Here is a 27708-nt window from a genome sequence, read left to right as displayed (position 1 = left end):
GACTGGGAACAATTGGGAAGCCACGCATCAAAGATGCATGCATTTGTTGGCATCAATGCAAAGAGAAAGTGTAGTTTTATTAATATACATTGGTGGGGGGTTTTTTGCATATTTTGTTGTCCATATCCATGTGAATAAATAGGCTGGGGAAAAAAATTTGCACTTTGTTACACAATAGTGTGTTGATTATGTGCAGAGAAAATGCATTTGTGGCCATTTTTTTTTGTCTTTTTAAATGATCCATGTTTAAAGATAAGACGAGGTTATTGTATTTAATGTTTCTCACTAACCCTAAGCTAAAGAAAATTATTAAATGCACATTAAAGTAAGTTAAGAGTCTTTAATATTTTCTTTCTGTTGTTGTTCCTATAGTGAAATGCTTTAAGTAATGCGCTTCAAAACGACACCTTTTTGACTCTGTAAAACATTGTTTCTGGCTTGTTTCAACTTTTACAACTATTGTCAATTTGTGCACCTTTTATTCCGTGGTCTGTTTTTCTGTGTTTGATTTTAGTATACAGCCTTTTGGTCAGCCTTGTGGTTTTTGTGTATTTTTTTATGCTGTGGTATGGCACCCTGCGAGTTTTCATTTAGCCAGCATCGCAATATCTTTGATGTTTTTAAAATGAAAAATATTTAAGAGTTTAGAATCTTGCCTATGCAGAAGGAAAAAAAAGCAAATAAAAAGCAATGTGGGTCTACTTCTCCAGGGGCGCTGTGTTAATGAGAGGTTTTAGATCAGCATAATTCTCCTGGTATTGTCTTTTGTGTCTGTTGTCAATAAAACAACAGATGCTTATTTATTAGGATCATTATTTCTTTCTTTTTGTGACAAATATTATAAAACACGCTCCACTCAGAATGGATGGAAGCAATCCATTACCTTTGTCAGAGAAATTCAATATGGCTGTTGTTGTTCATGTATGACACTAGACAGGAAATGTATCTAACTGGACATTCATCTGGATTCATATTTCCTGCCATAAAACTGATAACTGCCAATACACATATCAGATTTATTCCACACTATCAGAAATGAAATGAAATGTATTTGGTGGCTGGTTTGTACATGTGCAGGTAAAGTCACTGAAACATGACCCAGAACAGCTTAACTTTTTAATCCATAGAAAGAGCTTATTTTGATGTGCTATCATCTAACAAAGGGAAAATTATGAATATATTTGCACAACAAGCAAAACCCAACCATATCAAATACTGACTGTATCTTAAATCACATCCTAATCCTCAAACTGTGTTTCTTTTTACCCCAACTTAACCATTTTATGTATTAATTATGATGTTTTGTGTCATGATGTTTTTCCACATTTTTTATTTTTATTTTCTTAAGGCATAAAAAAAGGTAGGGAAAAAAAATTGTAAAAAAAAAAAAAATATATATATATATATATATATATAAATATATATATATATTTTTAGGTGATCAATTGTAATTTTCTTCAAACACAAAGTTGTTATTTGAAAAATATATCATTAGTATTTTTCTATAGGGGTTATCTGATGTCACAATTTTTTTTTTTTTACCTGCAAGAGTCGTCTACAGTAGAAGGAGGGACCGGGTCGGTTCTCATGCTTTTTTGTCTGTTGGCCATATTGGACTTAAAAATAATTTCTTGCATTTTCAGCTGATGGCCAGTAGTTTATAGGGTATTTTGTGATGCGTTAGTGTCCACTTCAGTGGTCTGTGTGCATAAGAATTTACAAGCACAAGCAAATGGCTTTTAGATACGTAGCTGTTCACTGTAGTGACCACTGTGCATGAAAGGGTTAATTATTTGCAGGCCACAGAAAAGGCAAACGGGGGATGAATCTTGGTAGAAATTGGTAAGGATAGCAAAAACAACAACACAGCAACACATCTATGTTGTGTTTCATTTAGGGGTGGACGATATGGACTTCAGGGTTTGTCCGGATATTTCGTGGTATTACTTTGATAACAGCAAACATGACCCTAAGAAATATGTATTACTTTAATGACAGTGGCTGTATGTCCATCAACTAAAAAATGGTGCAAACTGATACTTGCTTAACAGAAACAACAATTTTGAAAAACCTCAAATTTTTCGATAAGGTTTTGCGCCGGGATGAGGTGATTTTTCAGCCGTATCAAAATAGATTATTTAGCAATCTGCAATGGAAGAACCTTTTTTCGCATCAAACAAGTCGGCTGTTACTACTGGCAAAAACGACAAATAAGATAACACAAAAAGGTAGGAGGATGATGGTTCGTTTTTGTTTCTTTCAGATCATGTGCAGCTGGCTCCACCAGAGTTCTCAGCATCAACACAGTTCATACGAATATGTGTTTTTTCCACATAAGCAGAATTAGCAGATGAGAAACTTAAAATCTCTACAGTAAGAAGGCAAGGCTCTGAAAAATGTTGATTGAGTGCATTAATGAAACACTCACAGAGCAGCAATTCCCCAGTGACTGCCACATTTCTTCCCAGCCTCAATGAACAGCGACAGGCCGATGAGGGTGATCGTAGGAGCGATAGCCAAAGGACCGATGTATTTAAGCACGAGGCCGACCAGTCCAGACAAGCCCAGGACAATCTGAACCAGAGAGGCAACCAGGATGGCCCCCTGAATCTGTAGAAAGAAACCAAACAGAAAAAGTTTTAAACTCACATTCCAGAGAAAGAGATTATTACGCACAGTTAACCACCACTTACAGACATCCTTTGCATACAAAGTGTTCCACTTTTATCCTTTTGAACATACTGATAGACATATTTTATACAGTTGAAACTGTCTTGGATACATAAAAAAGCCAGACCTTTTATCACACTGTCTGAAGTTAAATCAGACCAAATTTCTCTCGTTTTAGGTCACTTTGAGTTACCAAATTTCTGCTTGCTAAATGCCACAAAAATGAGGCAGGATATGTCAGAGATTGGTGGATTTTTCACTCTTAAAATCAGAAGTTTAGGGTGCTGTGGTGGCGCAGGGGCAAAGCATGACCCACGTTGAGGCCTTAGTCCTTGTAGCGGTGGTTGTAGGTTCGATTCCCGGCCTGGCGACGTTTGCCGCATGTCTTCCCCCTCTCTGATTACCCTGTTTCCTGTCAAACTACTTTCAAATAAAGGCCACTAGAGCCAACAAAACCTTTTAAAAAAAATCAGAAGTTTACATTCAGAATGCCTGGTTTCCCCCCGGTGTTCTATAAATGTGGGGGGCTACCAGGCTAAGCATTACTTGTTTATTTTGTATAGGTTTTTTTAATACACCAGTAACAGCAATAGTGAAGACATATAAAAATAATGTTTTCGAAAACCTGTTTAAATTAGGTTTATTTATTTATTTATTTATTTGTTTATGCATGTATAGTCACTCTAGGATGCACTCTATGGCGACTAGAAAATGATATCAAACCCAATGGTGTTCAATTCTAAGTTCAAAACCCAAACAAACGTACCAGGTAAGATTTTTGACACTGCAGAGCATAAATGGAACTAGCAAATGTAAAATTCATAGACTAAACACCAAATAAAGGAGAAACACTGCGATGACAATCTCTGAATGAAATTAGAAGTATCAAATAATAACTCTGATGGAAGATAATACAAAACTGAAACACAAATACTCACAGATCGTGACCAATCCCTCAACATTTCCTAATGAATGAATGAAGCTCAGTGACTTGGTTTACTGTTTTAATAATAAAAACTAATGTTTTGTTTTTTTTGCATTTTGTGCTTTCACACACTGCAGCAGCTCACTACATGTGTGTGTACAGTAATGTGTTTGAAAGGTTTCATGAGATACACACAGAAGTGGAAATAGACAATTGTTTTTACCGTGTGTTTTGTTAAGTTTATAATGTGAGAGAGCAATTTTCTATCTTCCAGTTGTTTTTATGACATAATACAAACTGAAGTCAGTCCTATTACATCCAGTGCATTGACATGAAAGTCCTAAAAAATTGCTTTGCTCTTTCAGTTATGTTGGGCAACATAACTGAAAACATAATGAAGTTAGCGGTGGGTTTGAATTTGGGAAACATGAATACTTTTGAGTAATTTTTGTGAAATGCACGTAACAAAATATTACGTAGCAAATATGTATTGAAAATAACTCTCGACTAAAACAAATTTATATATGAATGCACCAAATCCCAATTACTTATGTGCTGTTAAAATATTTTCAATAAGTGCAGCTACAGTAGTCTGAGACCCCATCACATGGATTTTTTTTTCTTTTTTGTAATTTCCAGCTGAGTAAATAAAGACATCAAGAGCTGAAAAGTATGCAAGTCAAGCTCTCAGCTAAGTCAATATGGAAAAGAATTTCAAATGTGAACAAAGTATCTTAACTTGGCAGGTTCCTTAATAAATTTAATCCAACAGATAGATTTATGATTATGACCCTGCAGCTTTAAGTATCTTAAACATCACTGCCTTCAAACACAATGCAGTTATAAATCCTGCCAAGCATATTTTTATTTGACATGTATTATGCAGAAAATTTGGGAATTACAGTCCCATGCAGAGGGAAGCAGAACTGTGGCAAAGATGAATTCACAGGTAAAAACTTTTTCTTTGGGAACTCTGTGACTGACAGTATAAAGTACATTGACAGTGTCATAAACTGTGAGGTGGTGAGGCAGACGCCGTAGTAGATGAAATGAAGGTTTAATGAAGAATATCCAGAATAAACACAGTCCAATACAATCCAGAGTACCGGGCAGCACGGCCGAGCGGACACCAGGGCTCGACGCCGGTAGCAACCGGTTAAACGGAGGAAGAGACGGACTGGGCACACAGACGACAGCGACAAGACGCCAACTGAGACAAGGACCCGACAAAGACACAGAGACAACAGGTGACATTAAATACACAAGAGGTAATCAGGGAACGAGACACACCTGGGAACAATCAAAGAGAAGACAGGACAGCACAGCTACTCAGAGGACACAGAAAACTCAAAATAAACACACAGAAAACTCAAAAATACAGAGAAAAACCCAAATCCTTACAGACAGAGAGGAAAAAAATTATTGAAGAATAGCATAACAGCTCTTACCAAGCTGTAATTTTCAGAAACTTGTGTAAAAGCGGAGTTCATCCAAAATGATGTAGACTCCTGACCAACACCAAGAAAGATTACAAATTATGGAGCTCAACGTGAATTTTCTCAGGGCATTTTGTCTCGTGCTTAGCTGATTTGGAATCTGTAAAAACCTAGTGGAGGTTCTTATTTCAGACACAGTGTCGCTAATCCATCTTACTGGGAATTATTGCCTTCTTGCAGTGAATAGTTTACTAACCTCACGTATTCGTGGCATCCAGATTTCATCGGAGTTTTCCCGTGGCAGTGGACTGGTGCCATTCAGCAGCTGCATGGACAGGGTCACAGATGCATTTGGGTCTGGACACTGCCATTTCGGCAGGGCAAGAATGGCCAAAGTAGGGGTGATGAAACTGAAAGTCCCTCCCTGAAGGATTGGTAACCTGTAAATCGGTAAAGTCGAGAGTTTACAAGTCAGCAGAGCAGGGCGACCTTAATGGGTGGGATGGGAGCCACGCAAAGTTAGAGATGGAAGAAGACAGACGGTACAGCAGTATCTGGCTAAAGTATGCATGCTCCTGTATCTTTCTGTAACCTTTAGTGGGTAGACAAACTTAAAGAATATCTATCTATGGGTGGATACAGCATCATATTTGTTGTTAACCATATGTCAGGAAGGAGAAGTTAATCTTTTTCTGGTTGCTTTAACTATTAAAAGCCAGCTTTTAATAGAAGGACTAGGGAAGTTATGTAAGACTTTCCTAGGGAAGTTTTACATAACAACTTTTACCAAGCTGTAATTTACCTAAATACTTTGCATTTAGGTGAAAATGTTTGGCTTGTGGACTCATCTGACTAAAGGAACTGCTTGCACAGTTGTGCTCTTCTACACCAGTGTTTTTCACAGTGGGCCACCAGGAGGCAATGTGGGGGCCTCAGAAAGTTGGAAGGAAGATGATGAAAAAAATGTAAAAAAATAAAAATAAATAAATCAATCAAAATAAATAAATAAATAAATCAGATCATTTTTCTTAAATTTCTCACCATAATTTTTTGGTTTTTTCGTTATGCCATGTTTTATGTAAAATATAAGTTAAAACAATGAATTTAAATAGTCCAGACTCTCAATAGTCAAATTCATCCAGCATCTGTGCTCCTCAAGCTATTACAGCTGGCAAGAAATGGAACCTTTTTTGACAAGAAAAAAACCCAAAAGAACCATATCATAAGAACTGTGGAAATAAAATAAATGTTGATCTGATTAATATAAAAATAATGAATAATAATATAAAATAATAGTACATATATATCAAAAGAACAGACTGTAATGAAACATTATGTTATCTGGAAATAGAATCATAACATATAAATAACAAAGGCTTCCACCAAAAGTCTTATGGCCACCTAAAATCAGGAAGTATAAGCAAAATTTATGCTAAACAAATGTATTATTGAATGGTGAATAAAAAGTCTAAAAGTTGATGTTTCTTTATATATTTTGTAGCATTTTTTGTGGGTTTGCAAAGGAGGTCCTCAGCCAGAGGTTAATGCTCTTTCAGGGGACCTGTCATAGAAAGGTTTACAAACCCCTGACCTACATCACTTCCCAACGAAGGACTAAACGGTGCTCTGTGACATGATCAGACAGTAGACAGCCCCGGCTCCAGAGGAGTTAAGTAAGGTAGGGGGGTCATTGGCTTATGTTTGGGGGAGGAGGAGAGGGGATCTAAGTGAGCTTTTACTTTAATATAAATACATAAACAAACCTCGATGAAATATTTCAAATACCATGTTTATTAATACAAAATAAACAAGTGATTATGCTCAAATCTGCAAACATTAGCTCATATTGCAGAAATCTAAGGTTTCCAATTTCTTTAAATGAAAAATCAATCCATTCAGGTAAAAGTAGCAATAATAATATTACTCAAGTAAAAGAAAAAAAGTACAGTGCAGTAAAACTACTCTCATGAGTACCCCTTTTTCAAAAAAAAACTCACTCACGTAAATGTAACCAATACTACCCACTTTTGAACATAGATAACAACAATACTAATAGCATATTCTTGTTAACAAGCCTAATATTGACATCACCTGTGTTACCCAACCTACTCGGTTAGTTTCAGGGTGGGGTGGATGGGGACTGTGCAAAGGTAATTGCTTTTTTTTCACCGGCGTGTCGCTTTGCTCTCCGTCGCTGCCGCGCGACCATCGTGGCGTTTATGTTGCGTTTAAAGGCGGCTCGGAAAAACACGTTACGACATGTTAGCAATGGTTTAAGCAATTGTCTGCGAGAGACAGAGGGCACAGATACGGGAGGTGCGGGTGCCCTTATTGTATATACTACTGTGAGACAGGAGTAATAGAAAGTTGGTCGCTCTGAGGTAAAAATAAAAGAAACAGCTTCCAGTCTAGGGCGGCCGGCTGGCTCTGTGGACGGTTAAGGCCCATGCCGCCGACACACAAAATTGAGCAAATTGGAATTATAAAACTAAATGTGCTTAATGGAAATACGCCAATTTTGGAAAAAAAAAAAAACAACAACAAACAGCAAGATGTTTATTTGTAGGCACTGGCCTCCTTGGACAATGTGCAGCTGGCCCACCAGAGGTCTCAAGCATCGCACAGAACATCCCAAGTTGTGTTTGTCCACTGCAAATTCGTAAAACGCTGCATAAATACGCAGCTCCTCCCCAGGAGCTTGCCGCTCCATTGAAGATTAAACGCGTGTGATTTTCCTATTGAATGGACACACAACAATTTCGACATTGTGTTTCGGGTTGTTGTTTTTTTTTACATTAGCAGAATATCATAAACGTTTTGTACACATTTGCAATGGAAACACGGCTACTCTTAACATTTTTTTTGTAAAAAGCTTTGAAAAAGGTGCATCGTTTTCTTCCCATTTCATAATTCCTAAGTACTTTTTGTTGGTCTATTACATGAAATCCCAATAAAACACATCAACGTTTATGGCTGAAGCATGGCAAAACGTTAATAAGTTCAAGATGTGCAAATGCTTTTGCAAGGCACTGAAGAGACACGTTTCAGTTGTTAGAGAGCTATTTGAACATATGCAAAGAAAATAAAGATTAACTGACCTATTACTCAATGTCAACCTGTTTGCTTGGATCACTTGTGACCTTTACAGCATTTGCCAACAAATGTAGGTAGAGGACTTGAACAAAAGCTTTAGTTATTTCCACATGCTAACTGATGCACAGATGTATATGTGCACTTTCTAACACTGTGTCCCTACATGGAGGCAGAATGGCAAATATGTAGTAACTATGAAGTTCAATAAACTCTAGTCACAGAAACTATTGGCAATTAAATAGAAAGCTTCAAACATCACCACGTAAAGCCGAGCAAAGTAAAGGGAGTGCAGGGATTAGACTTGAAAGAGAAAGTCTTCCTCTGAGCATTTGTGTGGCAATCTGACTCACACCAAATCAATGCAAAGCAAAACATGGAGGTGGACAGAGATTTACTTTCAGGTAATCCCCAAAAACGCTCAAATGTAAATGAGTCCTCTATCATTGCAGGAAACACTCAGGGCAAGGGTTAAACGTTCAAATATACCTGAGCACAGAGGAGGCATTGTTAGGTAAGATATTTCTTCACTTTACACATGCTTCAAACAAAAAAATGGGAAAAAAACAACCCCAGGGCAAACAGGAACCCACCCACACATACAGCACAGTAATAAATATCCTTTTACACTGAAGTAAGTACCTTCTTAAGAGGTTTACACACATTTGAAAGTGCCAGTTTATGTATCTGAGCTTTGCGTAAGCCAGGTGGCTTACTGGTTCACTGGGGCTTTGTTACCTGGTTCCAACGGTCGTCTGCAGCACTGTGCACAATCCGGACACGAAGAATATGGTGGAGATGAGCTGGCTTTTGGCCACGTTGTTGTCTGCGATGCAGAGAGGCTCGGCGAGGATCAGTGGGACGGCGATGATTCCGCCGAAGGCAAGGACATAGTGCTGTGGATCGTGAACGAGAAGATGGAGAGAGGACATGTTGAAGGATTAGCACTGATCACGAGACCTCAAGCTTCAGTTACAGAACAAGTGCTGCTGGTTGCTACAGTACTATGTGATACGGTCAAGTTCAGCTACAGCTGTGTTCACAGATGTGGGCGTATCCTCAAAAATTAATTTCACTGTAACAAGTGTCTTTTTACTGTAAGTTAAAAAAAAATGTCTGGCAACAACTGGCAACAGGTTAAGAGCAATGTTCAATTTATCCATCATCTATGCCCACTTATTTGCACCAGTGCATCACGGGGCAGCAGAGAGGACGGAAATCTAGAGTAACCAGATAAACTAAGAAAAATGTGAGGGGAGGACTGTATAAACTCAAACCAGAAATTCTTGCACATCTTGCACTCTTTCAGCTCACACTTCAGGCTTAACCTCTGTGTGTGCTGAGGGGAGTTAGGACGTTGCTGCTGGTGAAGATCACCACTGTTTAAAAAGAATTTGTGTAAAAGGAAATACAAACCAAAGACAGATGGTAATAAACTGGAGCAGATTAATGAAGGCACTTTTTAAACTCCCACGAAGAAAGCCAGCATATTTTAGATGGCTGTTTGGAGGATTACTTCAGATTGATAGCAGATCATGATAGATTGACGTCTGGGATTAATTTCTAAGATTGGCACATATTCGATTTCACATTTGTAAAACATGATAATGACACACTGGAAGTGCCTTGTTGGGATAATGAAAGCGCAAAGTCTCTTTCACACTGTTTTAACTATGTACTGCACATATAATTAAAGAAATACCAAGAGGAACAAAGTAGTGAGCGCTGCTTGCCAGCAACACAGGAATGTACTGATTGGACAAACCAATGTGCTTATAATTATTTCAACAAGAGGAAGAATACGTCCCCTTTTGTCTCCATCCATCCATCTTCTTCCATTTATCCAGGGTAGGGTTGCAGACAGAATTTATAGTCAAGATGTTAAGATGATCTGTTTTGATGGCTTTCGGATCTCTGCTTTTTGTAGATGATGTGGTCCTACTGTGATCTACGGCTTTCGCTGTAGTGGTTCACAGCTGAGTGTGATGAGGACCAGTGCCTCCAAATCCGAGGCCTTCGTCTTGAGTCGGAAAAGGGAAGACATCATGTCACAAGTGGAGGAGTTTAAGTATCTTGGGATATTGTTCAAGAAAGAGGGAAAAACGGAGCAGGAGATGATAGGCAGATTGGCACAGCATCTTCAGAGAAGCAGGTGCTGTACCAGTCTGTAATGGCGAAGAGAGAGCTGAGTCAAAAGGCGAATCTCTCAATTTACCAGTTGGTCTATGTTCCTAGTACCTCTTCTATGGTCATGAGCTTTGGGTCATGATTGAAAGAACGAGGTCACGAATACAAGTGTCCGAAATGGGTTTTCTCCATAGGGTGTCTGGGCTCTCCCTTAGAGATAGGGTGAGAAGCTCAGTCATCTGGGCGGGACTCAGAGTAGAGCCGCTGCTCCTTCATGTCGAAAGGAGCCAGTTTAAGGTGGCTCGGGCATCTGGTTAGGATGCCTCCTGAACGCCTCCCCGGTGAGGTGTTCGGGCCACGTCCCACCAGGAGGGGGCCCAAGGGAATAACCAGGACACGCAGAGGGACAATGTTTCTCGGCTGGACTGGGAACGCTTTGGGATTCCCCCGAAGGAGCTGGAAGAAGTGGCTCACTATAGGAGCTACTTCTCAGTGCATCGCTGGTTAAAAACATTGTTAAAGGATTATTAGTAGAGCAAAGTTGTAATGATTTCCTGAAGCTAGAGTTTCAGAAAGAGCAGGAGTTTAAAAAGAGACAGAGGCCCAATTTCAAGGTATTAAATTATAAAATCAAATTTTTAAGTCATATGATATATACAGAATCTTTATAAGAGCTGAAGGTAACATGGTTACCTTCAGTCAGGTAAAATGGCACTATGCATCTGGAAAATACATACTGCCAAAGTCTCCAGGGGGCCCTAAGCAAAAGTTGGTTTTGAGGCCCTCTATTTCTGCTGACAATGTGGATTTCTGAAATCAACAGTTAGACAATTAGATCATTCGCACACCTGCTATAAACTTATTGCATCTCTGATGGTGTTGTTTGCATTATACCCTATGCATGTATAATATAGGATACATTTATCAGCCAGTCGATTTCTGGGATAATTTTGGGGGATGGTGATCGGCCGATACGTACATGTGAAGCCCATCTTGTCCCCTGATCTTATTTTCGTCAGCAAAGGTTTAAAATCAGTCTCTGTCCTCTTCTGCTCTGCAGTGAGAGGTTTGACTGACAGACCGGCCCACCAGGTCAGGTCTGAACATTTACAGTTAACAATATTCATCCCATTGTTGCCAACTCAGTGATTTTCTTCCTTTATTTAGCGACATTTCAGACAAAAGAATTGGTATCAGCCAAAATCAAAATCGGCAGGTCAGGCTCTTTAAAGATCTGTAACCAGGGATCGGCCAGAAAACTGCCATCGGTGCAGCCATACACACATATTCATGACATTCTTTGATTAAATTAATTTCTAAGAGTTACTCCAATAGTTAAAAGTTTCATTTACACCAGGTGAGTTTTTCTCCCCTGAGAATTAGGACCGGTACCGGGTTGATTCTGAGCCTTGAAATGATTTTAACAGAAGTTTCACATAACTTAGAAGTTGATGTAAAAATATTGTTTGTTTTAGCCACATAAATGATCAGCAGCAAACAACATGTCACAACTTAGAGCAGCTCATTGTTATACAGCGTCACCCTTGTAGCCTGATGGAAAACATTTAGATAGACAATGTCAAACATTGAGAAGTTTTAATTATTGTTGTCAAACATTATCAAACACGCCATTTTGAATCAACTCATTTCAAGTTAAAACTCAGCTTCACACAAAGATGCAGCATAAATGTTTGGCTGTTGAACTGAACCGTCGCTATAATGCTAATTTTCTATTAGCAGCTTTACAAATCCTTTTTATAAACATTACATTGCAAAGACATATTAAGACAAACCTTTATCTTGGCTTTTTTTCTATTCTTCCTCTTTTCTTTCTTCCTGAAGTATAAAGTCGTTTTTTCAGACATTGTTTTGCTAACTTATCCTCTACCGGAGCTTTGGATGTTAGGATGCTCTCTGCAGGGCAGCTCATGTTCCCGCGAAGCGTGCGGTACCTTCCGCGGCCACCAGGGGCCCCCAAGAATAATGATTTCTACATACATTATCAAATATATTATTGTAGAAACAAATCACTTCATGATGAAATTGTGTGTTTTTGTCATAATGACATAGAAATTGTTACTAAAAAAAAAAGTCAGCTCTTCTGGAGGGGGGGGCCCTTGGTGGCCCTGGGGCCCTAAGCGGCTGCTTAGTTTGCTTATGCCTCGGGCCGGCCCTGCATACTGCCCTTTTAATTTCAACAATTTTCAGCATTAGCAGAATATCAAAAGAACCTATGCAAGTTTGCAAAGAAAATGCAGTTTGCTCGTGAGATGTTTACTGGTACTACAACACAGAAAACTTCCTGTTGTGTTTCCATTATCAAATAAAATCCTAATAAAATGCAACAAAGCTAATTGTAACAACACTAAAAGCTCAATAGGTGGGAATATTTTTGCAAGGTGCTGCACCCCTTAATGCAGAGGCTTCTAACAGGAATGCAGAGGAAGTGCGAGGCAGAGCTCATCCGATTCGATTCAGGGAAAAAAACAACCTGTTGACAACACTGACGATGAGGTGACTGGAGAACTGTGAGGTTTGAATATCCTTTGGATTTATAGCAGTCTATTTCAAGCTGTGCTTTAGTGTGGTAAAACGTGTGTTAAGCCCTGGTCTTCAGGCGTGTTCTGTAGGTCTGAGGGTATCCAGATAACATGAAGACATAGTCTTTTATCTTTGCTTGAGTCAGCCACCTGGGAATTTACAGCTCCTCTTATTTTCCTTTTCAGGTGAGAAAAGAAATATGACTCTCCCACACCGCATGTAGATAGGCACCATCCTGTGATAAGAGAGAGGTACTGCTGACATCTTTATAGTTTTCGCTATGAGGTATCTGGCACTTGTACTCTGTCCAAATTAAACACAGACCCTTTCACAAATGAAAAAGACACGCACACTAATATGCCTGTAAACAACCTGATTATTTAATAAGACGAAAACAGCATACCAATAATCATAATAACTGCTATTGGCTTTAAAAATTTAAATGTGCGGCGAGGTAATAATTCACTGCGAAGAAGTGTTTTCTCAGCTGCAAATGTTAAAACTGGCCAAAAAACGTCAGAAAATAATGTCCTCAGATGAACAAAAGCATGTTTTTACTTTCAAGCTGAGCAGGTTTCCATTACCTTTCATCACGACTCAGATGAGGATCTTTGGTGAGCCTCCAGTTGTGTGATCGACAGCAGAACCTTTAATAGAAGGCACCACCTTTTGCTTGCAATGCTTAAAAATAAAACTGATATTTAGTTTTATTACTAAAGGTTTGCTGGATTTGAATATCATTATGAAGTAGCATGATTTCATACGCGAGTTACATATTAAAGGGAAAGTATTATGTAAAATCTACTTTTTTTGAGCTTTACATAAGGGTATAATGTTATTCTCTCAACAAAACCAAACCGGGAGTATAGATGTGATTCTTTAGTGCATTTTTGAGAAATCCTTTAGTCTCCCACATTACAGAGTAGCCCTCTCCCACAACTCCACCACTCAGCTCCTTCAGACTAGCCAGGAGCAATTGGCAAACATCTGGTGGAACTGCACATCTGCTGAGCTCATTATAGGAGCAACTTCTCAGTGAAACGCTGGTAAAAACGTTGCTAAAGGGTCGATAGAGGAGCCATGTTGTGATGACTTCCTGAAGGCTGAGTTTCAGAAAGACTAGGAGTTTTTAAACTAAGGCTCAAGGCATTAAATTAATTATTTGACATACATAGCATTATGGATGGATGGATGGATGGACCTAGCATTATTTAATAACTGAAGATAGTTACTTGATAGTGCCTTTAAAATACATAATACTGGCCCTTTAAAGGTTTATTGGTGGTTAAAGGTTTACAAACACTGATGTCAACAGCATTTTGCAATATTTAGCTATATTTGACACACTGTAATGATTAAAAAAAAAGATGGTTGTTCAGAAATGTATATTTTTACTCAATTTCAAGATTGAACAGCCTTTTTCATACCTTAAATGCCCAGGAGACCTAATAAGCATCACATCTATATTTACACAAATAGGTGCAATATTCAAATTCATAATCACTATGTAATTCACCATCTGACTGACATCAGAAACAGAAACAATAATATATTTTGAAAAATTGGATATAAATTTTACAATTTATATCCATTACAATTTATATTCCCTTATGACTAAATTCCTTATTAGTCATATGGAAATAGTTATGTTCTCCTAATATGTAAAATTCATATCACGTAAAATTGTACTTATTTTGTAGTTGTAACATGACAAAATAAGGAAAAGCTAAGAGCTAAGAGGATATGAGAATTGTTTCTATCACTAGTACATCCTCATCTGTGGTTCATCTGGGGGCCTTGCGGAGGGCCAAAGCTGAAATGATTAAGCTCTAAAAATATCTAATCGCTGATTCATGACCAATGTTTATCCATTTGGCTGTGCCTCCTTTAACTAGTTTTACGGCATGATTCAAATGTCATGGTTGTTTACCTCTAAAACAAACTCATGACCCGCTGGTCCTTTGATTTCCTTGTGTAAGCACAAGCACGTCACAATACCTTAGTCGTATCCTTCTGACATAACAAATTAACCTTTAACATCATTTGACCTTTACTCCGATTTTTTTTTTCACCCCTCCAGGGGTCTTTTGTGGGCTCTAGTGTCCCTTATATGACAGTAGGCTGACAGAAAACTGGAAAGGAGAGGGGGGAAGACATGCGGCAAATATCGCCGGGTCCGGGAGTCGAACCCGCGATGGCCGCGTCGAGGACTGAAGGCCTCCAAATATGGGTCGCGCTAACCGCTACGCCACCACGGCACGCCCTTACTCCGATTTTTTGTGTATGTTTTGATATATGGAAATACTTTGAAACAAATCTTCGTCACCAATCCTAGATTTGGCAGACTTTTGATAAAGTTAATACATACAGAAAAAAAAAATAATGCACTGAATACTACATGTCTGGAATGTGTTTTAAGAATTCAAAAAAATGAAAAACCAAAACAGCATTGTCACAGTAGCTGTCTTGTGCTTGCATTAAACCCATCAGGGTTTCACATGAGAACTTTATCTAATGTGGTAAACACACAGACATGCTGGAGTCGGTTCAGTGAGACTGCTCAGAAAAAAAGAAAGTGTTTGCTGATTGATTTTAAACAGCACAACAGAAAGAATGCTGTGGGTGTACAACACCACAGGAATGCATATCTAATTCTATTCAGAAGAATAAAAACCTGCAGAATTATTAGTTTGCAAGAAGAGCCAGAAGAAAAACTAGATAATCTACTGCTTCTATGTAATGTCGGACTTTTCTCATCGTCTATCCACGATGAGAAAAGTCATGACTGTCTTTTTCATGAGCCATCGTGGATGACTGGTGATATAAATCATCAGTACATCATTAGTTGAGTAGATCTACTGATGACTTATTTTATATGCACTCTGTTATGTCTGTCTATGGAACCTGAACTGATTTTGAGCAAAACAATGGAGAAAACCCATAAAGATAAACCCACATAAGTAAATGCAAATATATATATATAATGCAAAATAGAATATATATATGCATTCTAAATTATTAGAACACAATTTAGAATTATGTTCTAATAATTTAGAATGCATATATATATACAGCACAGGCCAAAAGTTTGGACACACCTTCTCATTGAATTCAATGAGAAGGTGTGTCCAAACATTTGGTCTGTATTGAGTACAGACCAAAAGTTTGGACACACAGTTGTGTCCAAACGTTTGGTCTGTACTGTATATATACTGTATATATGCATTCTAAATTATTAGAACATAATTCTAAATTATGTTCTAATAATTTAGAATGCATATATATATTCTTTCTATTAACAAAAATTATTAATAGAAGAAAAAATAAATCAAAGAACACATTTATATAGAAATTCTACTGTGATCAAAAGGGCCGTCTGTCTGGATTGTAGCAGCTTTTGAGTGTAGTAATGGATTTAAAGACACATCAACATTATTTCAAATCAGACAATTGAATGACATCCATAACAACTATCAAAGTTATGAATGTCTGGCCTTCTAACCAAGCTTACCGATCCTAAAATGTCAACACACGACACGGACTATCGCTACTGTAAGAATGGAAGAGAATTCACAAGTTTAAAGGAGGAAATCTCTGCTTTCTAGAAAAAAGTAAAATAAAATTCAGACGGAGATCTGCCGCAAAAATGTAGACGATGAAATTATTATAAACTAAATTCCAAGAAAACAAAAATCTCTTACAAATCAAGAAGTATAAAATTTTGCTGCAGCAGAACTTGCAGATATAGATAATATAATCCACCATTACGACGTGTTTCTGAGGGTATTTGAGAAAAATATGAGACGTATGTATATGAAAAGAAAAAAGCAAATAACTGAAGCAAAACTAATCTTTGCAACATGACACTGATCCAAAACATACCAACAGACAGAGACTGGCTAAGAACTATGAAATGACTTGGGCCAACTCAAAGCTCAGGTATTGATTTCATTAAGATGTAGTTGGGTGATTTTAATGAGGCCATACATGCAAGGAACAACATGTCACAACTGAAAGGAAAAAATGTTGGACATTGGTGCTTGGCAGCCTCACCTCAGACAGACTGACCCAATGAAGCTGTGCCACAATCCGAACGGCTGAATGCAGCGCGAAGCGCTTTGGGGTTCTCTGAACTTGATAAAGCGCAATACAGGATATCTTACCCTTTACCAAATGAATACAACCCACTATGGGAACTCATGTTAATTTTATATGTTGTTTCATCTTAAACTGATAAGCTGGTATTCATTTACCTGAAAGCCAAGGAGAATGCAAAGGTACCAGGGTGGCCTGTCGTTCAGAGCGTAAACCAAGTCGACACCTTCGTCTACCGTCGGTCCGAGAGGCTCATCGGTGTGTGGCTCCACGGTGTCGGTTAGCTGTGGCTGTTCGTCGCTGCCCTTGAAACACAGCCGGAACAAAAAGGTAAACAGGCGATCAAATCCAGTCTAAGCCTTTTTCCAAAGCAAGAAAATAACCGTGACTGTCTTGAATCCTGCTTTAGTCTCAACTGGTTTAGTCTCAACAGTAAAAACAGAGGAGGAGAAATGGGCAAGTAGATGCAGTTATCACATTCCAATATTCACTAAGCGGTTTTCTTTTTATAGTTTTTGTTCTTAATGTTAATTATTCATTTTATTATCAACAACAAAAATTTGCTTGATGTTCGCTTGACATTTTAAATGCTCAACTGAATGACAATAAAGTTTGTCTTTTTGTTTGCTTTCGCTGAATCATTTTCCATTCATTAAATGCTTGTACGCAGATATGCAGATTATTCCTGGAAAGTGAAAGTACTGATTGGCAAAAAGCATTTGTTCTATAAATATTTTTTGGAACTTACGTTTTCTATCTGCATGTGGAAACGGGATATTATTTTCAGCCAAGTCAAGTAAAAAATAAAATAAAATAAAAAAGTAAATAAACGGGGTTAAAAACTCCCTGAACACACAGGAGGTTGTTGTGGGCTTGATCTAACCCAAAAGAACGAAGGTTAGATGAACCCAGCTTTTGCTCAAAGAAGCTGGGATGATGTTTTTGCTGTTTTGAGGTTTTATTTTACAGGTTTTGCAGCAAAACTAGTTGTTCTACTTGGCTAATAACATTGTTCTTTAAGGCTTTTGAAAGGCTTTTTTCAGCTCTACCAGACTGTGTGTTGTGACAGTTGATGCCAAACGTTCGGAGGCCGACAGAAACCGTGTTTCTCACAAACTTTACTGCCTCACATCTTAACCACAAATGAGGAGGATGAATTCAGCTCCCCTTACATGTTTCCTGTTTTCTTGTTTGTTGTGTTTTGTTTTGTTTTTGCTGATTTTACTCCTATGTAGTTGTTTCAAGTTATTAAACAAATTGTAATATCTTACATAGACTGATTATTTCCAGACTGGCAGATTTAAGAAATCACTTAGAAAGACAAGGGCTGAAATACATGAGTAAGGATGCTCAATGCTCCTCCACTGTATCGAAATCAAAGAGCCCACCATTCTGAAAAGAGCAAACAGTCCAGGCTGACAGTCCTCCCCTCTGTACTGGAGGTTTGGACTTTTCAGAGTTTCGTGCCTCTGATCAGACACAGACCCAACAGTGATGGGAAAACTGTGAGTTTTTCTTTTGTTGAAACATGAGAAAATGGAGAGAAGGTCGGATTGCTCTTCTAAAATCAGAAAAAGACAGATTTTCTCAAACTTCTTAGAAAATCATTTCAGAAACACTTTGGATTGCGTGAGCTTTCAGTGAAGCAGTCAAGAGTAATGGGAAAAAACTTCTTCACCTCTTCCTGCTTCTCCTGCATATCATTATCTCACATCTTCAACCCAACCAAGCTGCCAATGGTAACCAACCCCATATGCAATTTCTGTTAGCATTCCTGGAGTAAACCGTCTGGAGAGCCATTGGAATCAGATGCAGCTTGTAAGAAATATCAGACAAAACCTGCTCTCAATTTGAACATACATTTTCATATTACATCCAATTATTTTTTGTTTTGTTTTAAAGGGGGAATATTTTACATATTCCAGACAAATAGTGCCATTTTATAGTGCAATCGAGTAACTATGTTAACTTCAGTTTTTCCTTCCTAATTTAACGCTTTGAAATCGGGCCTCTGTCTCTCCTGCTCTTTCTGAAACTTTGCCTTGAGGAAGTCATCACAACATGGCTCCTCTGTTAACCCTTTAATGTCGTTTTTACAAGCATGGTTGTTCCCATGAGACGGAGCTGAGAGGGAGCTCGTATAATGAGATCGGCAGATGTGCAGTCCCACCACCTCTAATTGCTGCCGGCTAGTCTGAAGGAGCTGAGTTGGAAGTCGCAGAGGAGACTTCCAACTCAATCTCCCCTGCGAATGAATGGGAGTCGCAGGGGAGGCTCTCCCTGTGGCTCCCCCTGCGACTCCCCCGCCATGTGAGGCAGAGGCTCGGAAGCAGCAGGTCCTGCAGGCTGAGTCTCAAAGGCGGCGCTCAACTTTGCACAGCTGAATGGTTGCCATAGGATATGAAAAGAGTTCTAAAATATGCATGGAAGAATCACTGCAACACTCCAGGTGCGTTTTTGATGAGGGAATAACCTAATTACATGATGTAAAACGAAAAAAGTTGATTTTACATAATAGTGCACATTTAAAGTCCAGTGCTGCTTAAAAACATCCCAGGCTCAATCATTTCCCAGAGAACAAAACAGCAACGTGAATAAAAATCATTTTTACAGGCGTCTACCAGAAATGAATGGATGGATGGACATTCAAGTTAAAATTGGTAGACAGCAGCCAATCAGAGTGGCAAGAAATATTCTTCTTCTGTGTCATTTTCTGATGTTAGTTGTTAAATATTGCACAAAGTGACCAGATAAAAGATGTACAACGATGCCAGTTTAACCTTTGAACTATTTGCAAAACTGTGCTCTGCAGCATTAAAACATGGCTATAACTGCAACTATATGAATCATAACTCTTCTTCTCTTCAGTGTTTCTCTCAGCTATGTGCTGCCTTTAAGAGAATGAATATATATATATATATATATATATATATATATATGACCCTGGACAGTTTATGAACCGTGAATGATCAGAGCCGTGAAATACACACACACACATACATATAGATGTGTATACATGCATATAGATGGATCTTTATATAGATGTATATATATATACACACACATTCTCATTTTTGCCACACACCCCCTGCCCCCCTCAAGATAGCCCTGGCCCCCCTTGACCCCCACAACTTTAAAAATCTAGCTCCGCCACTGTTGTTGTGCATTTAAGGTGTAAAGTTTACCTTCGAGCAAACGCCCCCCAAAGAAATTCCAGCGACCCCCTTTAGTAAAAATTTCCATCAGCGCCCCCTGTCATCCTCTGAACGCCCCTCAGGCATTTTTTTATCCTAGAGTAAGCTCACCAGGGCAGAATGCAGAATGGCCAAATTTAAGTGCTTATGGTCTTTGTAAGGCATATAGCTAACTGTATGGAGGACAACAAAGAGGTAAGTCTGACAATTCTTAAAGAATTGAGGGCTTTTGTAAAAGAAAACGTGACATCATGGGTAAAATAGCAAAAACAAACTAATTGTTAGCTGAAGCAGAGACAGAGAGTACAATTGCTGTACTGTAGACCATCATAACAGGAAATATTCCAAAACATTTATTACAAAACACAGCGGGATGGCATTGAAGTGGTCCCGGCATACAAAAAACAAAGATGAGTGACATGACTGGATGAGAACCAGGACACAGGGAAAACAAAAAGGAGATTTACCAGGAATCAGGGATTTACAGGGTCCAAGAATCCAGCTTCTGCGGGGCTGGGGGATCTGTGAAAGACTGGCCTTCAGGGCCTCAGAGATGTTCACTGAGAGCAGAGATAATTACGTCCAATAGCCAATCATTCACGGTTCATAAACTGTCCAGGGTCATGCACAGGAGGGTCTCCGGCAAGGGAGGAAAAATATCCAGAATAGAAAAGGCTTGAAACGAGGTCAAAGTCAGGCAAGGTTCAGCAATGGAAGCTCAAAACCTCTACTGTTACACCAGTAAGGTCAAAGCAAAAAGCAATGGTGTGAGTCAAGCAGGGCCAGTAAAGTGTCGGCTCATGAACCAGGGCTTGAAGGCATCATACAATCTCACACTGAGCAGGTGAAGAGAAGGTGTTTAAATATGGAGCACAATGAGCAAATCAGCAGAAGATCAGCAAAAAGAATCAAGGTGGAACTGAAATCATGACAACTTTATCTGCATTTCCTTTAACCAAAAAATTGCGCAAACTGAAAGTAAGAAAAATACATTCGCTCAATGGTATGACAATTAAAGAAAAAAACAATTTTTTGTTGATAAAACGTTCTTGCGATGGGATAAGGTGGATTTTTTTTTGTGGTATCAGAATAGATGTTTTACACAAAACTGCAATAGAAACACTTTTTTAAGCATCGCACTAGTCACGTGATCAATAGCCGGATGTTCCTACTGATGAAAACCACAAAGAAGACGACAGAAAGTGGCAGGAGGATGATGGATTGTTTTTGTTATTTTCCACCAGAGCTCTCACAGCATCACACAGTTCATGAAAAGTTGTGTGCCATTAAAACGTGTTGAGTCCGCAGCTCTTCAGTAAAACCACAGATTATAATTTCCCCTTAAATCACAGCATATGCAGCGGCTCCCATGTTGCTCCAACCGCCGAAAAAATTAAAATGATACTCATAATTCATGGTTGAAGTATGAATATACAGTATAGCTCATGTTACATCAGTTGCTGTCATGATTTTTAGTGACTTATTGCATGAAGAATCTTATCGATGTGTTATTTTAATTTCGTTTTTGTTATTTAATGGAAACAACAGAATTGCAAAGATGTGTTTGTTTTTTTACACGAGCAGAATATAGACAAAGATTTGTGCACATTTGTAATGAAAACACAGCTACTTTGCATGGGGCAGAGGACGTGATAGCATTAGCTTTTAATTAGAATTGATAGGCTAAAATTTTATTTTCTATTTCAGGTAATTATAAGGTAATTTTTATTTTAAAAAAAACAACATTTTCCATCTTCAGAAAATAGTCATTTTTAAGCTAACTTGCGTTGCTGTGACTGTCTGTGTGGAAGATGTTCATTGAAAAGTTCTTCTGCTTTGTGTCTGACTCCTGACAAACCACCAAACATACGTTTTGGCATGGAAATAAGCATAAAAACAAGGTTTTTATGCAAACCCTTCGATGAATTTTGAATTGGCCTCCTAAAGGCTGTGAAACTCCGTTGCGGCTGTTTTATAGGGACAGGAAACAGGAAAATGGCGGAGAGAGAAAAGCGTTGATGACAGGAAGCCTTTCTTTTATCATTATTTGTTACGTTTCAAGGTTTGCTGTAAATGCATTAGGACATTCTGTGCTGAAAATCAACTCACTAAAGAATTCACCGATCATTTCTCTGTGGAAAAAGCTTTTTGATTTGGTAATAAATAAGAGGGGCGTGTCAGATTAAAGCATCCGTGTGGCTGAATGTTTCATAGCTCACCGTTACTCGAGTCACACGCGTGATTTAAACCAGTGAGACGAGCAGAAATGCAACGTGTTCTGCATTTTCTCTCTGTTTTTACTTTAAAACAGTTTCTCAGCAGGTATTTAACTAAAGACAAGATGGCTCTGGAGGTCGCATGTGAAAGCGTTTGCTTCCATCTACTGGCCACCTGACGGCACTGACGCAGCTACGCACGTATTTGTTGCGTTATTGGCGAGAGTTAAAGCAAGCCATTGCTTTTCAAATGGTCATTTAATTTACTCATAAACAAAGAAGGTTAGGAGAGAAAAGGTGGCTGTGATTTTAGATGAAGGATCAGAACCAGCACTGTAAGCATCATTTTTCATTATTTTATTTAGTTGTAGTGTTATAGCTGTTGTGAATTATCAATACTTTAGGCTCGTTGTGAATGAATCAGTCGTGGTAGAGATCCTTATGTAACATCTGTGTGTGCCGAGCTGAACACACAACCACTTCCGCTGCCTAATAAAGCTGACCTATGAACCCAGCAGAGGGGTTGGGATGAAGTAGCTGCTCATTAAATAAGTTATCAAATGTCCGCTCTGTCCATTTTTACAATTGACAGTTTTTAGTGTCTTGAACAGTAATTATTACTACTTGTACTTGTAGCTCTGCTTGTCATGAACTCTGCAGACTAATTTTTAGAGCGTTTTAGCAGCAGCACACTAATGCCAAATCTTTCTACAAAAATAAAACGCATCCTCGAGATTCGCTTGATACCTTGAGAGACCATTTTCCTCTACTGCTAAAATGGTAAGTCACCAGTGATGGCATAGTTACTTTGAAAAAGTAACTTTTATCGGATTACTGATTACTCCTTGAAAAAAGTAACTTAGTTTGATTACTGATTACTGGATTTGGAAAGTAACTAACTTGCATTAAAAGTAACTTTTTTAGTTACTGTCAGCAGTTGCTGACAACAACCCTCTGCCATCTTATATTGATCTTTGCCAATACTTAATTGCAAGTTACAGTATTTCATAATAGTAACATCAACAATATGTCTCCACTTATCAAATCAAATGTTATTTGTGTAGCACATTTCAGCAGCAAGGCATTTCAAAGTGCTTTCCATCATATCAAACACAGAAACACAAAGCAACATAGAATCAACAATCAAAACACGACATTAAGTCAGGTTCCATCAAAAGATTTGTAATTGATTAAGTTTCAAATACAATCCTAAACAGGTGGGTTTTTGGTCGAGATTTAAAGGAAGTCAGTGTTTCAGCTGTTTTACAGTTTTCTGGAAGTTTGTTCCAAATTTGTGGTGCATAGATGCTGAAAGCTGCTTCTATTTATAAGGTAGAGCTGTATGGGAGATTGTTTAATGGTTATGATAGACAAAAAAAAACTTTAGTAATTTTTGCATGTTCTTGTGTGTTCCACTATTGTCTGGAAAACTATAAATATGAATTTAGAATATGCCTCCCCAGGTTTTGCTTTATGCCCCTGTTTACTGTCAGAGCGCAGCGCACAGCGCTCCTCCTGCGGCTCCACAACTCAGATGTCCCGCTGCACAGATTTGTGACACCTATCTTAATGTTAATAATTATAATTATTTATTAATAATTAACTATTTAGTAGCGAAGGAACGGCGGTCATAAAATTAAATTCCAAAAGGAAACAGTAACACATAGTGATTTGGATAAGTAGCTTTAATCTCATTACTGGATTTGAAATAGTAACGCTTTAGATTACTCGTTACTGAAAAAAAGTGATCCGACGTCAGTGGCGCGTCAGTATCACTGTTTGTCACGGTAGAAATATCTGGACGAGTATTTCAACGATCGCGATGCGTTGACTATTGAACTAATCGTCAAGTAATTTAGTATTCAATTACCGTAATTGTTAATTCGAGCGTACAGACTGAAACAAGACAATTTACTGACAGACAAATGCCATCAGATCAGTAATTAAGCCAAAACTGTACTAAGAATATGTACATTTAGAATTTACTATTATACCTCTTTGTCTCTAAATACAGCAGCTGGAAAAGTATTCCTACCCCCTGGACTTTTCCATATTTTGTCATATTACAATCACAAATATATTTCATTGAAACTGTAAACGGTTGTGATCCAGACGGAAGATGATGATGCAAAAGCTTTTGTGCAAATAAAAACCTCAAAAGTGCGGTGCGCAAAAGTATTCAGCCACCTTTGTACTGAGACTGGGTTACAACACAGGTGGGATTTATTCAGTGATTCAGTCATCAGGCAACTTCTGAAGGCAACTGGTTGCCCTCAGAAAAGGGGGTCAAATGTTTTTGCGTTTTTCAGCTTTTTATTTGTTAAAAATGTTTCGAATCGCGTGCAATTTTCTTTCTAGATCACATCAGTATACCACTTTGTGTTGGTCTATCATCTAAAAATCCAGCAAAACATATGGATGTTTGTGGCTGCAGTTTGACAAAATATGGAAAAGTTCCAAGGGGTATGAATACTTTTGCAAGCCGTTGTATATTCTACTGAAAACTCCTCAAGAGGCAGTTTTAGCTTCACCTGGTTCAGATTCACTAAAGGAATGCTGCTGCTGCTGTGATTTAGGCAATGCAAAGGATATTTTTGTTTCTAAAAAAGAAATAGAATAGTTTATTTGCATCTTTTATCATATTTCTAATATTGTATAAAACAGGCTTAAATGAAAAATCTTGAAAAGAATCTTAAATGAAAAATTGATCAATTAATTATCAGGATAATTCATTGAATAACTGATGACTAAATTAATCAGGAGTCCTGCAACCTTCAGATGTGTCTCTGCTTCAGTCAGGACTCTGGAGAACTTGACTTGACTTTTTTTAATTGATTCACTTAAGTTTTTTTCATAGTGCTAATATTACTGTTCTCAAGATTTGCTAAAGCTTTGAAGAAAGCTCCACCACTTTTATAAATTATTATAATTTTACCAATGACAAAGGGAAAGAGAAGACATCATTTTTACACAATGATGTAAAAAATTGATGATGTAAAATTGCTCCTTTTAGAAAAGAGCAATTTTCCTCTTCATCTCTTGATCTAAATGGAAAATATTTTTGAATGATCAAAGCCAAAAGAGCTGGTTCACCACTAAAAAACCTTTTTTGTGTTTCTGAAAAATAAGATTTTTTTTGTCACAATTTCTCCTTTTTGGCAATCAAAACGATGGATCTCAGGTCTTGAAAATCAGCCTTCAATTTTAAATTATTCTGACACTGTGTGTCTGGCTATTATTTACAATTGTCATTATAACTACTACCATTACAGGTCAGTCAGTCTTCTTGTCCTGTAATGAGAGTCAATTTGTGTTAATTTTGTTTTATGTACATAAATTAGCACAGTAAATTGAACAGGTTATACAAGTTTATGCTTGTTATACAAGTTATACAAGTACCATAATTTGTTTTTAAGTACAAATTTCTGGTAAGCAATATATTTCATTAAATTGAGATAAGGGATGAGATTAAATAAGTGTTCACTTCTTTCTACTTCTTTTCAAACAGAAAAGTGGTGGTACGCTAATTATTTTTGCTCTCAGTTAAGTATCCATATGTTTTCTCTTGTCTTACTGGTTAGCTGTTTTCTTTGTTTTTAAAAACCTGTTTGAAATAAATGAATAAATAAATGAAATCTTGCCTTGTGAACCAGGCATCAGATTAGAGACTTTTAATTCTCAGTGAAAAATTAGTAACATTTTGTTCGGTTCCAACCAACCCGGTATTTTTGCATTGGCTCATTTTGTCTTGTCTAACCACTAACTCGGCATTTGGAAGCCTAACGTTCTGCTTTACAATGACTGTCAGTTGGTATGGATACGAGGATGCAGATAATAAGACCTCGTGCTGCTGTGTGTGCACACGTTGACCGCCTGCCATGTCCACACATCTGCGTGCTAGCATTTATGTTCCCTGTGATCTGAAGTACTTAAAAAGTTTTTTGAGGGAAGGAAAAAAAAAAAGGAAAAATATCAAGCTCTGACTCAGCTGTGAACACTTGTGCACCCTATGCAGTCTGTTTTGCTCCATTCCCACACTCACAGTGGGGTTCATGTCGCCATGGAGGCCATGAAACTGACTGAAAATGATTTTATTCAAAGTTCCTTTCTGCTTATTCATAATAACTGTTCCATATTCTGACCTACATCCAACCCTGCGGCATAACCCTAACAATTGTTAGTCCTCATAAGGAGGAAAAGTTTCCATAATGTGAGTGTAAACAGATTTAGGTCACTGTGACAAAAATAATGTTCACTCTTTTCTGTACGTCCAGCTGTATTTATTACTGTCTAGTTTGGGGGTTCATGTTTTAGCTCTTTAATACTTTAAATCTGGCATCTAGGTTGAAAAAAAAAACTGTCTACCCATTTGTTTTGAAGGCATTAAAATCAATTCCACTAAAATATTCTCGTGCTTGGTGAAACTCATTTATGCTTTAGTCACTGCATTCCACTGTGGCTTACTTTTAGCCTTTACTCCGCTCTGTACTTATTTTACCCCTCTGTCCATTGTATTAAAGAAATAACTAAAATTAAATGTAAAAGAAAGAAATCCTGATTAGCAATGTTATGATGTCATTCGAACTTAAAGTTTCTAGTTGCAAAGCACCGGTAAAACTTTTAAAGAGAATCCAGACGACATTTTACTTACCCCAAACGCAGGATCGAATCCCATCTCAATATTCTCTTCTTTAGTCGGATGCATTCTGGTAACAGAGGTAAGACAGAGTGTCGTTTCTTCTGTTGGCCCTCAGTGACAATACCGGACGGGATTAAAGCTCTCAACTGACTGCAGAAGGGAAGAAGGATCCCGTGAACACCAGCCACACGTCACCAGAGGATCATAGTGCCACATTCAAAACGAGTGTGGCTCTGGTATTTTGTAACTTACTCTCCCGCTCTCTGAAATGTTCCTCGCTGTGCTCGTGAGCAAATGAAAGCTTCGGCTACTTTGACGCGCAGTCATGTGTCTGCTGATGTGTGACGATGGATCTAACAAGGGTATAAGACGATTTGTCGCATGAATTTGTGAGACTTATCCACTTCTATGCAGGTCTTGAGTGAGAATATTTATGCCATAAGTGTAATTTGGAGAATCCCAGAGTTTCTCTTTACAAGTGGACACTACATAGTGGTTTATCTTCTCATGGCACCCAATCTTTCAGTTGGGTGCCATGACAACTGAATGATTGTCATGGCACCCATGACAGCATAAGACATATGTTATGTCTTATGCTGTAACTGACATATAGTCATATATGTTGCATTTAATTCCTTACAAAACTGAGTTAATCTGTATAAAGCCAGAGTTTTTTTATATAAATTGTTGCATTAAATTTAGAATAACATTGTTCAATGAAACAAGAAAATATTGGATCTTCTATTTTGTCCTTTTACAAACTATGTTTGCTCTA

General features: G+C 38.0%; 1 protein-coding gene across 1 annotated transcript in view; it reads right to left on the bottom strand.

The window, feature by feature from the left end:
• The window catches only part of LOC114136738 (solute carrier family 23 member 2), a 74017-nt gene extending 46589 nt beyond the window's left edge, over nt 1-27428 (bottom strand). Inside the window, exons 1-5 of the mRNA XM_028004966.1 lie at nt 26946-27428; nt 17043-17189; nt 8860-9017; nt 5288-5471; nt 2429-2610 (exon numbers count right to left, since the gene is read on the bottom strand). Of these exons, the coding sequence (XP_027860767.1) occupies nt 2429-2610; nt 5288-5471; nt 8860-9017; nt 17043-17189; nt 26946-26999 (725 nt within the window). The 5' untranslated portion in view covers nt 27000-27428. The remainder of the gene's footprint in view (nt 1-2428; nt 2611-5287; nt 5472-8859; nt 9018-17042; nt 17190-26945) is intronic.
• Between the last annotated feature and the right edge of the window lie 280 nt (nt 27429-27708).

This window comes from Xiphophorus couchianus, chromosome 2 (assembly GCF_001444195.1).
Source record: "Xiphophorus couchianus chromosome 2, X_couchianus-1.0, whole genome shotgun sequence".
Classification (NCBI taxonomy): domain Eukaryota; kingdom Metazoa; phylum Chordata; class Actinopteri; order Cyprinodontiformes; family Poeciliidae; genus Xiphophorus; species Xiphophorus couchianus.
Note: the sequence above shows the minus strand (reverse complement) of the source record. Positions and strands in the feature narration are given on the sequence as shown.